The sequence below is a fragment of the Drosophila miranda genome, chromosome 4 (assembly GCF_003369915.1).
Source record: "Drosophila miranda strain MSH22 chromosome 4, D.miranda_PacBio2.1, whole genome shotgun sequence".
Taxonomy (NCBI): Eukaryota; Metazoa; Arthropoda; class Insecta; order Diptera; family Drosophilidae; genus Drosophila; species Drosophila miranda.
The window spans coordinates 28,927,573-28,943,787 of record NC_046677.1 but is presented as its reverse complement, the minus strand read 5'-3'; the positions used below and the strand labels follow the sequence as shown (position 1 = coordinate 28,943,787).

The 16,215-nt window shown below is 43.8% G+C and overlaps 2 protein-coding genes across 12 annotated transcripts in view; both read left to right on the top strand.

Annotated features, from left to right (window-relative positions):
• LOC108162501 (calcium/calmodulin-dependent 3',5'-cyclic nucleotide phosphodiesterase 1) overlaps positions 1–13,716 on the top strand; it is a 113,757-nt gene extending 100,041 nt beyond the window's left edge. For 9 of the 11 annotated variants that reach the window (XM_033394106.1, XM_033394108.1, XM_033394103.1 and 6 more), the window contains 3 exons: positions 11,444–11,693; positions 11,851–12,952; positions 13,531–13,716. In XM_033394106.1, the coding sequence (XP_033249997.1) occupies positions 11,444–11,693; positions 11,851–12,952; positions 13,531–13,688 (1,510 nt within the window). In that variant the 3' untranslated portion in view covers positions 13,689–13,716. Of the gene's footprint in view, positions 1–8,393; positions 9,046–11,443; positions 11,694–11,850; positions 12,953–13,196; positions 13,466–13,530 lie in introns of those variants that run through there. The other 2 variants (XM_017297276.2, XM_033394102.1) reach the window with 2 other exon arrangements.
• Positions 95–1,899, top strand: LOC108162505 (polycomb protein esc). Its single transcript, XM_017297281.2, has 4 exons — positions 95–312; positions 407–540; positions 611–782; positions 864–1,899. The coding sequence occupies exons 1-4, from the start codon at positions 256–258 to the stop codon at positions 1,773–1,775; spliced, it is 1,275 nt and encodes a 424-aa protein (XP_017152770.1). The 5' UTR covers positions 95–255; the 3' UTR covers positions 1,776–1,899.
• Positions 13,717–16,215: the final 2,499 nt, after the last annotated feature.

The window sequence follows — 16,215 nt, the reverse complement described above, 5'->3', positions numbered from 1 at the left end:
CGCCCGCCACGCGCGCCGATAGATTAGTGTGTGGTCGATCGCCTATCGAAAAGTGTGGCCACACGCCTTGATCGATAGCTAAGTAATTTCGCGATCTCCAGCTGCGGCCACATTGTTGCCGCCAAAAGTGCCAGAACAGATATTTTTTTTTGCATTTTTTAAAAACATTTTAAGTAGACTAAAATCAATTGTTAATTGCATCGGACGGCCTGCCCCGCACAACCGACAAGTGTGCGAACGTGTCGAGTATCGAAAATGAGCAGTGATAAAGTGAAAAACGGCAACGAGCATGACTCCGACGACTCATGTGGCGTAAGTACAAACCAAACACAGAAAAAGAAGAAGAAATGACAAACGATGGATCTTGCAAAAGTGAAAATGAAAATTAATAGCATGTGGCTGGCAGGATGAGTCGGCCAGTTTTACCACAAACAGCACCACATCGCAAAGCAAATCGCCGACGTCCAGCACGAGGAGCAAGCGCTGGGGGCGACACTCCACCAAATCGAAGCCAAAAACCGTAGCCGCTTACAAATACGAGTAAGTGTGGAGCACACAAAAGGGGAACCAATACCAATACAGTAAGCTCCGCCACATTGTCTACTTCAAGCACACATGCGAAGGAGAACCATGGAGCGAGCATTTTCGGCGTGGCCTTCAACACCCTGCTGGGCAAAGACGAGCCCCAAATGTTTGCTACAGCGGGCAGCAATCGGTGTACAGTGTACGAGTGCCCCAGGAAGGGCGGATTGCAGCTAGTGCACTGCTATGCCGATCCAGACGTGAGTGGGCTGGACAGAGTCCTAGACAACAGATGTACAATTACTGATTACTGACCGAACTCTTGTTGCATTGTTTCGCAGCCCGATGAAGTATTCTACACCTGCGCCTGGTCATATGATCTGAAGAGCTTTGCTCCGCTCCTAGCTGCTGCCGGCTATCGGGGCGTCGTTCGCGTGATAGACATTGAGCAGAACGAGGCTGTTGGCAACTACGTTGGCCATGGCCAGGCCATCAACGAGCTCAAGTTCCATCCGCATAAGCTGCAACTGTTGCTCTCCGGCAGCAAGGATCACGCCATACGGCTGTGGAACATACAAACCCACGTCTGCATTGCCATCTTCGGTGGAGTCGAAGCCCATCGCGATGAAGTGCTCTCGATAGACTTCAACATGAAGGGCGATCGCATCGTTTCCAGTGGGATGGATCACTCCCTGAAGCTGTGGTGCCTCGACAGCCCGGACTTTCAGCACAAAGTCGAGCTATCGAACACATTCAGCCAGGAGAAGTCGACAATGCCGTTTCCCACAGTGACCAGGCATTTCCCCGACTTTTCCACGCGCGACATCCATCGAAACTATGTGGACTGCGTTCAGTGGTTCGGCAACTTTGTGCTGTCAAAATCCTGCGAGAACGCCATCATCTGCTGGAAGCCGGGACAGCTGCACCAATCCTTTGAGCAGGTCAAGCCCAACGACTCATCGTGCACCCTCATCGCTACGTTCAGCTACGACGAGTGTGAGATTTGGTTTGTGCGCTTCGGCTTCAATCCCTGGCACAAAGTCATCGCCTTGGGCAACCAGCATGGCAAGGTTTACGTATGGGAACTGGATCCCAGCGATCCGGAAGGAGCACACATGACGACGCTGCACAACCAGCGGAGTGTGTCCACGGTGCGGCAGATAGCCTTCTCCCGAGACGCCAGCATCTTGGTCTATGTGTGCGATGATGCCACCGTGTGGCGCTGGAACCGACCTCAGGCGGCGGCCATTTGATTAGCTAAGCCGCATCATTGCCCAACAACCACAACCACAACCAAATCTCACGTGGCCAAATTCACTTACATTTCCTCACTTGTCTAGTTCCTAGATTGTTACAATTAAATCAAATCGAATGAAAGGCCGCTGCATTTTCCCTGGAAATTCAAGCTGAAGCCGGCATTCTGTCGGCATCGTTAAGTTCCCTTCAAGTTGTGCGTCCCCAGTTGGCCATTTCTAATTGTGGCGCAAAGCAAAGCTCCGCATAACAAATGGTTTTCAATTTCTCCGTCATTTATATGCATTGCTGCACCAGGAGAGACTGCTGGCATGCCATTCCCTGCCGTGGTTGAAATAAATGCGACGAAATTGAAACTGCCAACGGGAGTGCGCGCGGCAACGTATCGCCAGCATCGCCTCAGCCAGCAATCCAAGCAGCCATAACAGCTCCCAGCAGACTGATTAAGAGAACAAAGTCCCGCAACGATTTGGTATACCCTTGCCGGATGGATATGGCACACTGACTTTTGCTTGCAGAATGATACAATGAAGATTATTGAAGATTATTATTATAGAAATACTTTTGAACTACGTTCATCTCTTTGGGACGCAAAGTTCTGAGACACATAGATATTCCTTCCAAGTAAAGACGAATAGTACTCCACTCGTTGCAAGGGTATACCACATTTCGATTAGGCAAATGTTCCCCGATTTTTCGTAACATTGTTCTTGGCTGATTGGGTTCTGCATCTCCTTTGTTCGACGTTCGTTGACCGCACCGCATCGCACTCCCCCTGACAACTCCGCCTCCTTCCATTCCACTCCATTTGCCTGCTATGAGTAATTAGCTAAAGTTGGCTTGGGGCTTGGGGCTTGCCAGCGGTATTAAGTTGTCAATAGGAGATTCCTAGAACTCCAGGCAACAACCAACCGTCTTGTATGGGGTTTTGGGTTCGGGGTTCGTTCAGCCTTGACACGCAAAGTCGAACGACTACTGTCACCGGGCGGCTCTTGGTCGGGCTAATCCAAAGCCGTTGTTTCTAGTTGGACGAGTGTTTTCCTTTGAGTTCTTCGGTTGCCATGCTGATGCTGGGTAACCAGCGGGCCATATCCTTGGCCATAAATCGCTGGCTGAAATTATAGCTGGCGGGTGTCCTGCCATTGTCTGAAGGAGTACCAGTGGCGTGGCCTCGTCTGCTGCTGTTACTGCTGCTGCATCATGTTTGTCGTTTGTTTGTTTGCTTGCATGTACGCGTACATCAGATGCCAGTCCGCCAATACCGCCACCACATCCTCGTCCTCGTCCACGTCCACGGTCTGTCCCAGCTCCACGCATGTCCTCCGCTACGCCCGTCGTCACAGTCACATCCATGAGAATGACTACAGCGACTGCAATAAACGACGAATCATTCGCTTGCGGTTTGTCCTTACCATCTCCCTACGCATCCTAGTTGTCATGTTTCACGTTTCATGTTTGTGTGTTCCTCGGTGTCGTCTGTGTGATTCTGATTGCTTGTGGTGACCCATTATACCTGGTACTTCTAGGAGAAACACACAAGGGTATATTATTTATGTTTAGTCTTAAAGTTCTTGCTCCTATCGTCCGTCCTATCGTATACAATATGCTAATGCGAATCCACTTCAACTCAATTTTATTGATCAACTACCAAGTACCGGGTATCCTTTAGTCGGAATATCGTCTATACCGCTCACACTTGTTTTGTGTATTTTGAAGCTTTGTTGTAGCTGTTCATTCCGTTGATGTTTCACTGTCAAAATACGCAATTACCCGCACTCGCAGGATACTTGTTTCACCCACTTGTGCACCACAAAACCCCCACACAGTACAGTACGAGCATAGATGATGATTTGCGTCTTCCACTTGCGGTTCAAAAAATTAATCAAGCCAAACGCCTCTGGCAAACTGAGAGCCTCCTCCTCCTGGCTGTCACTCTAATTCGGTTGACACCGAAATTAGTTTAGCATGTCATTTCTGGCAGGGCTCAAAAGTCAGCTAGTCAGTGACAAGTCGAAAGGTCTCGGATGGTAGGATGCCGGCGACTAAAAGCCCCCTAATCAGGCTTCCGAAAATCCTTCGACTTCGCTCTAAGCTCTTAAAAGGTGGGCGTATGGCACGCCTACTTTCGATTTATGAAGACAAATCGTCAAACAGCAGGCCCCCTGTGCACACTACAGTAATCACAAATGAAAGAAAGTCTTGGGGCCACAAAAGTGGAAGCCGGAATGCCACTTTATATGGAATGCCGTCTGGAAATATGTAATGCGTGGGCGGTAAATGACAATGGCTTCCGTTATAGTCATAGGGAGATTAGATTTAAATTGTATTTTACTTTAAGAAATATTTATGATAATTTTAGATATATATACATACATACGTATATAGTAGAATACCAGATATAGGAACATTTGCTAAAATTTAATTAGGATAATCTTTATTTTTTTGTAAGTCTCTTCTCGACTAGAACATCAGTTTTGGATAAGCTATCCAGAAATACAGAAATACTTTAAGGTTCTATTCACTTACACTAATATACATATTCTTCTTTGAAGAGCTCTCTTACGTATTAAGTATTATGTAAATATATTCCAATTTACATATCGCACGTCGTACACTCGCGTACCATAAAATCGTCTGGCAATACTCGTACTCTAGGCTTCTTATCACTGAACCCATCGCTGACGCAATTTTGGCTTTGTTTAATTATGATAAAAAGCAAATAATAAAACTTCAAAAAAGACAGGAACGCATATTGAAGTCACAATTTCTGTAAAATTTGAGGTAGATATACGATATATTCCCCTGTATCTATAGGCATATGATATGAGTGTGAGTGTCGTAATCATGGACGCAGATATCTTTAGTTGAAAATTCACAAATTAAATGCCATTTGCGGCTCCATTCATGCCGATAAGGTTGAAATAAATTTAATGTGTTTCGGTTTTCGGACCCGTCACACACTCGCGCGCGCTGATGATCGGCCACAAGAAAACCGTGCAGAAAATATGTGAAAAGGCTCCAAATAAAATACGAAAAACAAATTACAAATTATTCAATAAATCACAATTACGAAAAGGGATATTTTGCAGTTATGATGCAGCCCCAGCGAGGGATAGGCAGAGGGACCGACAAGTAATTGGCGAGCGTATCATTAATAGTCATTAACTCTGATTGAACAAGTGGTGTGGACTGTGTGTCAGGTCGCGTTAAGTGATGTATGTGCATTATAATTAATGGTATAGCGGCCGGCTACTGGCATGCATGCCAGTACACCTGCAGATCGAAAACCGTAAACCGAAAACCAATTAAAATTGCCAACTATGTACTATATTCAAATGAGTCAGACGTAAACCCCCATCGACTGACTCTCTACAGAAATTGGGTCAGCAGTTCTCCCCTGCCCCACTCCGGCCACAAGTTGAAGGTTATTCTATATGCCTAGAGTTAACAGTGGCTAAGCGTCGGCGTGCACTCATCAATCATCTTTCCGCGAGCACAATGGGAGTGACCCAAAAAGAGAAAGAAAGTAAATAGCCTCGGCTAAGGACCACTCCACAGAAAGACCCCAAGGAGACGTCGCAGCGAAGACGAAGACGGACAGCAGCTGATATTACCCAATGCGAAAATCAATAACAAATGATGTTAACTGCCAATTTTTGCCACATAGGCAACTGGGAACTGGGTCCGAGCGAAAGGCTACATTTCGGAAATGTATCCAAAATAGGCGCATCAAATGAAAGGACCTTCGGGCTGTTGTTCTGCTACTATTAGGTATTGTCCTGTCTTCCGCTTTGCTGCTAATACAAAAAGAGAATACGCACTTTAATCGCACAAAGTCGTGGGCGGTCACGGGCGAGGGTTGCTTGAAACATGGAAAGGTTTCAACAGAAGGAAAATAGGCGATGGCCTGCAACATTTGTTAGTAAAGGAAATCTGTTTAAGGAGATCTTTGGTTTGTTGTTAGACGGAGATCATCCTTGGCTCTTAAACCATTTGCGCTAGAATCGCTGATTCGAGCGGACCGAACCAAGGGATTACCGCATCCCACCGAATCTCTATCCTTTTCTACTTGTAGACCAGGCTTATCTGTTGATGAAGCATAACTTCTGTTTTCATGCTGGGATTATATGGAATTCTCTTTCTTGTGTGGAAATTCCATTTACTTTTCATTAGCCGCAATTACCACTGGCAGCCCTCGCTGTGGCATTCCCAGCATTCCCGCTTTTCTCTCGGCTTTTGTGTTATACTACACACTTATGTCCTTGTGTCCTTGTGGCACAGTCACAACAGACCTTCCTTGCCACCGATTCCATAACTATGGGGACATGGGGCGGGCAGCGGATAGCGGGTCGAGAGCTAATGGGACATGTGAGCCGATTTTGTGTGTGAGTTTTCAAAAAGCCGCCGACAACACAAAATCATTGGCACAAAACAAAGCTGTCAATTTGCCAGCAATTTCCCGTGTGTCGACAATGGCAGCAGAACAGACGACAGCGAACAAGAAGGGGCAAAATTGAACAACGACGACAAAAACGCTTGGGGCACAAGCACAGGAAATTGCACGCATAACTATTAAGTGGCATGCGCCAAGGGGAAATGAACACACCAAGGAGAGGCGGGACGGGGCGGGGTGTGGGGGGGGGGGGGGGGGGCGTTCTGGGCAACAACGCATTATCATTGGCCCTTTTATGGGGCGATGGTGGCATCATTTCTGTCTTAGTCCTTGCCATTAAATGACCCTTAAAATCAACCAACACCCAAAAAAGATCAAGGAAAACATATTTCATCAAAACTGCCAGACGAAAGTTTAAGGTTGTAGCATTTTTCAAAGGAAACCTGAAATCATTTTCATGAATTTTCAACGAAGTTGCTAAAAGTTTTTGACAGCAAATGTTTGACAAATGAAGGACTAAGTGGGCAAAAAGCTATTGACCTGGATATGGGGATCAGAGGTTTAAATTTAGTTGGTGTTTAATAATTATTACAGATTTAGGAGGCTATGTCTGTTAAAAGAATGTTCCTTTAGCAACCTTCAATGCTATTCCCATCATATACCTCAGAACCACTCTCTAATATTGTTCTTTTTACCTCTAATAAATATAAATATAATTGTCGTTGCACTTTTGTGTCTTTATCAGTTCAAATATTCCAACAATTTCAATGCTGTTCGCTTAAACTGCAACCTGTTGCAGCCTTTTCAAACACTTCTTATCGAGATTAAAGCTCGCGTGATATCCGACTGCATATCATGGGGTAAGTGAGAGGAAAACTCCATGGAATTCTTATAGGAAAATCATGCAAATGTGCCAATAACTGATGCAATTTATTTAACAAACGCCACAACACGCAATTCGCCGCACGCTCGGCTCTGGCTCTGGCTCTAGAGAACTGAAATGAAAATTGAATCCAAGGAAAATAAGAGAAACCAAAGGAGAATGAAATAAAAGAAAAAAATGAAAAAGGGAACAGAGCACAATATAATGAAAATAAAAATGAAAAGGAGAAAAACAAGAGCTGAAATGAAATGCAATTCGTGGAGAAAATAAGGAATTGTGTTCTATTGGTGGAAGCTTCTCTGTTGGCTTTAGTTTTATGGTAACCACCAATCCACCTTAAACCCTTCCTGCCTTAAGATCCAGCGGAAAAGTTGCAGAGTCGCGGAGTCATTAAACAAAAGGCAAACGCCAAGGCCTCGAAAGGAAGTCGGTTACGGCTTATAGTCACTTGTGCACGCCCGACTATACCCGTTCTTTTAGCCAAATTCGTGACGTTCTCGTGTTTATCAGGTTCCAGCAATTCCCTGTTCTGTTCTTTGTACGAGTATTATTACAGTTTGTGCTCTTCCTCTTCTTTATTTCCCTCTTTTTTCCAATGGCTGGTGATGCCTTTTAGCATTTTGTGTAATTGCTTTGTGGGAAATAGTAAAAATATATGTGTTTTGCATGGCTGTATGTCTTTGTAGCTCCAGCTTGGGAATACACTGCAAGAAAATATCCTGGGGGTTGCTTAAATGGGAATAAGAAAGGTTTATTATACTAGAAGGGATCGAATCGAATCGAATAATTTAACATTTTGTACCTTAATATTTCCCTGACGGTAAGATGAAGCTATAAAGCATTTAGGTCCTTATAGCTGAATTTATCAGCTTTTCAGAATGACAAAGTTCATTACAATCAGATGTAAGATACTTAAGTTTGAAGAAAAAGAAAAAACCACTTCCCAAATAAAAAACATAAAAAAATACCTATTTCTTTAGACAAGAAATCCATAGATGATTGAAATGTTAAAAGCCCCAAATCCATCAGTAAAAAAGTTCGATTTAATTGGCTAGTGCTATCAGAGTCCCTTCTTAGCCCACCAGGCCATGGATTTTTCTCTCAGTGCTGGGTCTTTTGGTACATAATAGTTCTGTGGGCTTGGCATGACTCGGCGATGTCTTAGTGCTGACATAATTGATATGGCCACCTAGCACAGTTTTCCATTCCCCCACCCCTCGAGTTTTCCATTCTGTTGTTTCATTTTTTTGCAGTTGGCGTGCGCCAGGCCATGTACACGCAATCTAGAGCTGTGTGCGGGAGTGGAGTGGGGGGGGGGACTCTCTCCGGGGGCTCTGGGCACGCAAATGGAGGATTCCAGCTGAAATGTGGCTTCTTCTGGCAAAAGTTTTGCTAACCATTCGCTGGCGCTCTGGTGGATTCCCGAGCAATTCAGTTTAAATTTAACCCGCGACGGGCCAAGTACACAAAAAAGTCGAGCCACCAGCCAGCGCCGAGCCACTTGCCACTGGCGGGAAAGAATAAAGAACAGACACACAATTTTGCCTGAGAAAAGTGCTGCACAAATATTGGTTGTTGTCTCATCATTAAAAGCGCATTTTGCCAGCTAATTACCGCGGAAAGGGTGTGGATCCCCCCACCAGCCTAAGCCGAGTGATGTATTAATTTCAAGTGAATGTAATGTAAATCAACCGGGCACGACATTGCCACAAAGTCAATTTTCGTTGGATTCCATGTTGAGGCCAGGCACTGGAAGGGGCGGCCAGCGGTGTAACGGTGTTCTAGCTGTATCTGAGGCAGGAATCGAAAGAGACGACCCATCAAAGAGTCGAATCACCAGGCGGCTAACCGTCATTACCATCGTGGTCGTCGTCGCCGTGCGCGCCATGAGTCGTCTGCGGCGTGAGAGTAGCCGACAAAGCGTCATCACCGTCGAGCTGATACAGTTCATAATTCAGTATCGTGCCCAGGAGACGCAGGACAAGAAGAAAAGGTTCGATCCAGCTTCAATCCTGACCTTCCTAAAATCAAAAAAAAAAAAAAGAAACCATACAAAGAACTATTCATTATGTTGTCTGTCTCTGAAGCGGAGCATGCCATGCTCACCGAATGGTACTCGTTTTTAAATACAATATAATTCTACAAAACCAAAACCAAAACCCCTAAACCACAACCAACAAAAAAGTACAATTAACCAACGGACCCATGTAGTGTGTGGGTCCAAAGGCAAAACTCTAGATCTAACTCTGTGAAATGTCAACCAACGATGTAAATATCCGTCCAAACCGCAAACCGTCCAGTCCTGGCACTTTGGTGGGAAATGCACACAAATAAATTCACTTGAAAAATGTTCCTTGTGTGCGGTGCGGTGTGGTGTGTTATGCAAGAATGATGAGATGTGTGGAACATGGCTGCCAGATAGGGTTAATGGTGTTCAAAGAAGTTATCGGTACAGGAAGTGCCCAGTGCCAGGGGAAGTGCAAAAATGAAAGTTTAATAGAATGGAAAAATATATACTAGGTATATATTTCATGAACTTTGAAATGCTTTTAGTTGAATCATTCCTGTAAAAGGATACTCTCAAAATTGCATTGCTGTTAGCTACTACTTCCAGTTCCAGTTTTCGTGGATAACATCAAGACGAAGAACACCCAAAGTGATTGAAACTCTAAAGACCACACAATAGCGCTATGGCTACATTTCAAGCCACCTCAAATGCTGTGGTTCACCACCAGATGATTCGCTGCGGCATTGCGAGTACTCATATAATCTCGTGTCAGTGCAAAATGCTAATCCCAACGCCAAACAAGCTACGGACCAGATCCTGCCAGAACCCTGAAGTTTGTCTAATTAACCATAATTGAATATTTCGCTAATTTGCTTAAGTCGACTCGACTCTGCCTCGCACTCTGCCACAGTCTTGGCCCTGTTTTTCAGTTTCTATAGAGCGCTTAAGTGCTTTGCAGCTCTTTGGATAGCATGTAATGAGAGGCAGATGTTTTTCCAAGAACAGTTCTCTTTGATACGCAAGCAAATTCAATGAAAACGTGTATGAATGAGTCAGATCTCGACTAGGAAATGCCCCGGAATGAAATTATTATATATTTCCGGTTAAAATTATTTTCTGATGTAATATTTATGGGTTAACGACGTTTGGAAAATGGGAAAGTATGAGGTCTACGATAGCTCTGGATATTCTACTATTTCATTCGAAGACATGGCATCATGCCTGCTAATGGATGATTGAAAGACCTTCATGACTTCTTTGCCAGAATAGTTGTAATCCTATAGTTCCAAAACATTTACCCTGCCCAAGGGACTTTTTCGCACAAGTGGAATTAAGCCTATTATACACACAACAGCCTCCCTTATTATCCCACACTCTTTTACAGGGTACAATATAATATTTTTTAAACAAATTTTACACGGGTCTGAAACTTAATAAGGAGGGGAAAAAAATCTCCTCAAGGCGTTTCCATGGAAATGCATTGATTGGGTCTCTGGGAGCAGAAGGACACTGCACCTAAAAGACCAATTAGTGAGGGATTTCACTATGCGAGTAGATGTGTATGCGTACGGGCGTATACTTGTATGAGGGACTGTTGCCAACGCCAATTAGGATGGCTTGATGGAAAGTTCCTGGAATGAAGTCGACGACGTTGCTCCTGGCACGTTTCGTTCTCAGTGTTGTTCCTGTTACCGTGTTGAACGAGTAGATGTTGCACCTATCCGTATATCGTAGCATGTACTTGGCATGCAATTAAGAAAATCCGACAAGTCACCACGCCCATGGAACCACCCACATGCCACATGCCACATGCCACTCGATGCATGCTGCACTCTGCCTGCCTTTGTCAGCTTTTTGCTAAGTAGCAAGTTTTTACTGTACCGCATTCCCACACCACACAATCCTCAATCCCCTACCTCAATATTCTCCACCCACTAACTAGTTGAGATGTTAACTAACTGTAGTATCTGTAGTATCTAAAACTGTATCTGTTTCTTTAACCAACAAACCAAACCTTATTTTCCGCTTTACACAAAATAAAAACTAAAGTTCTGTTCTTCCCCGAATAAAACAAAACAAAAATTTCCTTTTTCCGTACCAATTTTTAACCCACACAAAAAAAGTTCGGTTTACATTATTTCTTTTAACTAATTTCTTATTATATTAAAACTTAGCTTTAAACTATTTTTAATTAAAGGAAGAAATTCAATAGAAATTTCTCTTTTATTTTCGTACATTTCGTGAATATTGTTTCTGGTTATTTCGTTTAACAATTAATCTAGAGAAAGTATCTTTAAATGCAGCCAAACTAATAGATTGTTTTCTTTTCCCATCCGCCCATCCGCCCTGCCCCATACCCAACCAATCCCCCAACCCCCTGCAGGCGCCTGGCCGACGAGGACGATGAATTATCGGAGGTGCAACCGGATGCAGTGCCACCGGAGGTGCGCGAGTGGTTGGCCTCCACGTTCACGCGCCAGATGGCCACCAGCCGCCGCAAGAGCGACGAGAAGCCCAAGTTCCGTTCGGTGGCCCATGCCATACGGGCTGGCATCTTTGTGGACCGCATTTACAGGCGCGTATCCAGCTCGGCATTGATGCAATTTCCACCCGATGTGGTCAAGCTACTTAAGGTGAGTCGAGGTCTATTATAATGGAACATTAAGTAGAGGAGCCCGAGAGTTCCCAGGAATGAGAGAACCGTATACAATAGAGCTTAGTCTTAGGCTAGGAGGAGTAATATATCTTCTCTATACCTCTGGATATATTCAAACATTTGATTGCCAACAGAACCTGGATGACTGGACATTCGATGTTTTTGCTCTGACGGAGGCGGCCAGCGGACAGGTGGTCAAATATGTGGCCTACGACCTGTTGAATCGCTACGGAGTGATACACAAATTTAAGATTGCACCCGGCGTGCTGGAGGCGTTCCTACACCGCGTGGAGGAGGGCTACTGTCGGTACCGCAATCCGTACCACAACAATCTGCACGCGGTGGATGTGATGCAGACGATCCACTACTGTCTGTGCAACACGGGCCTGATGAACTGGCTGACGGACCTGGAGATATTCGCCTCGCTGCTGGCCGCCCTGCTGCACGATTACGAGCACACGGGCACCACCAACAACTTCCACGTGATGTCCGGCTCAGAGACGGCGCTGATGTACAACGACCGGGCGGTGCTGGAGAACCACCATGTGAGCGCCAGCTTCCGGCTGCTGCGGGAGGACGAGTACAACATATTGTCGCATTTGTCGCGCGAGGAGTACCGCGAGATGCGCACCTTGGTGATCGACATGGTGCTGGGCACCGACATGACCAATCACTTCCAGCAGATGAAGACAATGCGCAACCTGCTGACGCTGCAGGAGGCGACCATTGACAAGTCGAAGGTGCTGTCCCTGGTGCTGCACTGCTGTGATATCTCCCATCCGGCCAAACAGTGGGGCGTGCACCAGCGCTGGACCATGCTGTTGCTGGAGGAGTTCTTCCGCCAGGGCGACCTCGAGAAGGAGCTCGGACTGCCGTTCAGTCCGCTCTGCGATCGCAACAACACGCTCGTCGCCGAGTCGCAGATCTGTTTCATCGACTTCATCGTCGAGCCCAGCATGGGCGTCATGTCCGACATGCTCGAGTACATCCTGACCCCCATCGCCCCCGTACTAAAGACGAAGCCATTGCCGCTGCTGGAGCAAGACGGGGCCAGCCTGGTAGGCGGCTCCCGGCCCTCCGACCGTCGCACTGATGAGAAGTCCTCCGACTGCAGTGCCCCGCCCATGGCCCGCAAGAGCCTCACCGGCGGCACTACTAGCAAGTTCGTAGTACCCAAGCCCTGGCTTCTCTGTCTCGCCGAAAACAAAAAGATCTGGAAGGAGCAGGCTGTTAAAGGTGAGTTCCCCTGCTCCTGTCCCTGTCCCTCTCCCAGTCGCTGCTTCAGCCTAATGCTTTATTAATTATCATATTAATTGGCTGCCTTGTCGCCCATTGGACCATCGTCCCGCTTTCTGTAGTCTGTACTCGAGTATTAGGCTCGTTAATTGAGTTTGAATGGCCTTCGCTTTGATCTCGGCCAACCAGCCACCCAGCCAGCCAGCCAGCCATTTGTTATTAATGCTAAAACCATCTTACGCAGAGCTCTTGGATCGGCGCCAAAAGAGCGGCCATCAAACTGAGCATCAGGACCAAGCCCCGAAGCGAAAACAAAAATCTCATTTAAAACTAGAGTAAGCTGTCCCCGACACAAGTAGGGATAAAGGCAAAAGAAGTGAATACAGAATGAAAGAACAAAACAAATAATCTAGAATGCAACATAGAAATCATTATGGACTGAAAAAAGGAGGTCATGCTGTCAGTACTTTTCTAAATGTATACCCAAATAAATGCTCTATCGTTTATGTTTTTCTTTGAGTCTAGCCCGTAGAATATATTGAGGAATAACCACGATTAACATATATGCTATTCTTCAGATGCCGAGAGCCGTGCTTTGGCCACCGCTGCAGAGGAAGCCGCTGCCAACGCCGCGGAAGACGGAGACAAGCCTGCAGCGGAAACGGAAGCTGGCGGCGAGGAAACAGCAGCAGCAACAGAGGCGGAGGCGGCGGCAGATGGCGGTGCAGCCACCTAAACATACACATAGGAAAAAAATAAAACAACAAAAACTTGAACAAAAATTAAAAATGAATTAGCAAGCACACAAACAACCACAATTCCAAATGAACAAAAGAAAATGGTATAATGTTATATACGCTTAGGAGCAACATAGAAAATATGATTATAAAAACCGCTTCAGATGCGCTCTCTCTATGTGAATGTTGGTAGAATTAGAGATGCTTAGGATCTGTAGTTGGAACAGAGACAAGATACAAGATAAATACTAAAATATATATATTATAATACATAAATTGTTGTTGCAAGAATCAAGAAATTATTAAGGACAGGCGGCACAAAGCATATGGATATGAATACGAATTAAAGTTCCAGTTCGCGTAGAATGTACTGAACGAGTACATATGTGTATAGGAGGATGGGATGGGAATTCGTTGGTTCGTTTCGAGAAGCATTTATAGTTAGATTTGAGTTATAGGACACTCTAACCTTAACCATGACCTGTATTTGCATTAGTTTTTAGTGACATGTGGAATTTACGTACATATATAATTATATGATTTCTATAAGTTTGATTTATGGAATTTTGTTCCAATTAAAGTACATATATTTTTGTAACCATTTCCATTGATTTGTTCTGCGTTTCTCTTTTTTGTTTTTCTGTTTTTTTGGTTTTCTTTCTGTCTTTGCATTTAATAAGCATTGAAATTGCTCAACTTTAAGTGTTGTTTGCTCGATGGGACGACAGCCCAGAGTCAGATTCTAGCGCTGTTTAGATCTTAAGTACCTTAACTAAAAACTAACCGAAGAATTACCTGAGAACCTAGCTATACGACTTTGTATATATGTATACTCTCCCTTAACCACTAACAGACTTAGACTTTCCTCCAAAGCAAAAAGGATTTCTAACCATTTTCCACTCTACAAATGCACATAGCTACCTATACGAAAGAATATACACTATACATATATGATTAGGGATATAATAGTCACGATGTCTACAAAAAAACATATTTATTTTTATACATGAGCGAGTGAGAGAGAGATAAGGAGGGAGAGAGAGTGAGTGAGGGCGAGAAGTGAGAAGGATTTAAATCGCAACCGAGTTTTGATTTCCTTTCGTTTGGGTTTTTCTTTCCTTTAACCAACTTGAAATGTTTTCAAACGTTTTTCAAAATGTCTGATAGCGGGACCATTCTTTTAAGATTTACCACTGTTCTTTACTACCAGTGCAGCAGAGTGAAGCCGGGTGCAGCAGCAGAAAATGGGGCCGAGAATGAAAAACAACCAGCCGTAAGCAACCGTTAGCGAAACCGGGCAGAAGGAGAGTCAAAGGGCAGTGGTAAATGTGCTTAGCAGTAAGGTACCAAATTATCAGCTGAAATTGGGATCATAGCTTTATTAAGGTAGTCAATAAATGTACGAACACGTGGCAAGCCATACATACCCGTACATGTATGTATGCAGGATGTGTATAGAGGAAGGAGAGTATGCCATATCTACTGGTAGCTACACAGCCACACACCACACAATAAAAGACAACACAACACAACAGAATACACACAGCAAAATAATCTACTCCTAACCATTAAAGTACATATAGCAACAAGTATATCTATTACATATATAATAACAAAACCAAAAATATAAATACGAGCATGTATCTTAATGTATATCAAACTTGAACGCTCAAAGCGATACGCATATATACATATATATATATATATCGGATATATTTAGAAACTCTCATAAATCTGTACAAAAATTCGTATATAACATAGAGTTAGTAGTAGAGGAAAATGTTGTGCAAACTTCAACCGAAAAATGTTGTTATTAATCTCAAACTACAGATAAATGTTTAACAAACTATTCGAACATGCATACATACGAGTATGTGGAGATATATGAGATTTATGATTCAATATTATTAGCAAAATGTAGCTTAGTAGTAACATACGAGTAACACATAAATACATGCATATGTACATTAATACGTATATGTATATGAAGACCCTACGTACATATGTACATACACGTATGTAATGGCAGACAATGCAAACCACTTTTCTGAGAAGTTTCCAAGCTACTTTCAAATCAATCCTAGCCATCCTTTTAACCTTTTCCTTTAGCTGGTGAAAGAATATAACATACATACAAGCATACCAAACACTAAACACACATATATAAAACTATATAAGTTGAAAGCAATCATTACATTTAAATATAATATATTATATACATATATATATGTTATATGTAACAACAACTAACAAGAGTACATTTTGTGTAAATAAAAGTGGCACAGGATGCAATATTTGATTTAGAGCATTAGCCGAGCACAGTAACTAAAAGAGCCACAAGAACCCATCCTCCCCCAGTCATCGTATCCTATCCTATCCTACAGTTTAACATAATACTAATATACTGTAAATAACTTTGTTTCATCTTTTTTCATTTATTGGCCAGTTATTAATTATGTATCTTATAAGCTAACTAATGTGTACTTAAAAAGTTTTCGCAAAACCAACTAAAATCAAAAACCAGAA

Bases quoted from the DNA above. Each gene is read 5' to 3' on its own strand.
- LOC108162505 (XM_017297281.2), top strand. From the start codon at position 256: ATGAGCAGTGATAAAGTGAAAAACGGCAACGAGCATGACTCCGACGAC. The intron at 541-610 runs GTAAGTGTGGAG...GTCTACTTCAAG, and splicing joins GTAGCCGCTTACAAATACGA to CACACATGCGAAGGAGAACC. The intron at 783-863 runs GTGAGTGGGCTG...ATTGTTTCGCAG, and splicing joins ACTGCTATGCCGATCCAGAC to CCCGATGAAGTATTCTACAC.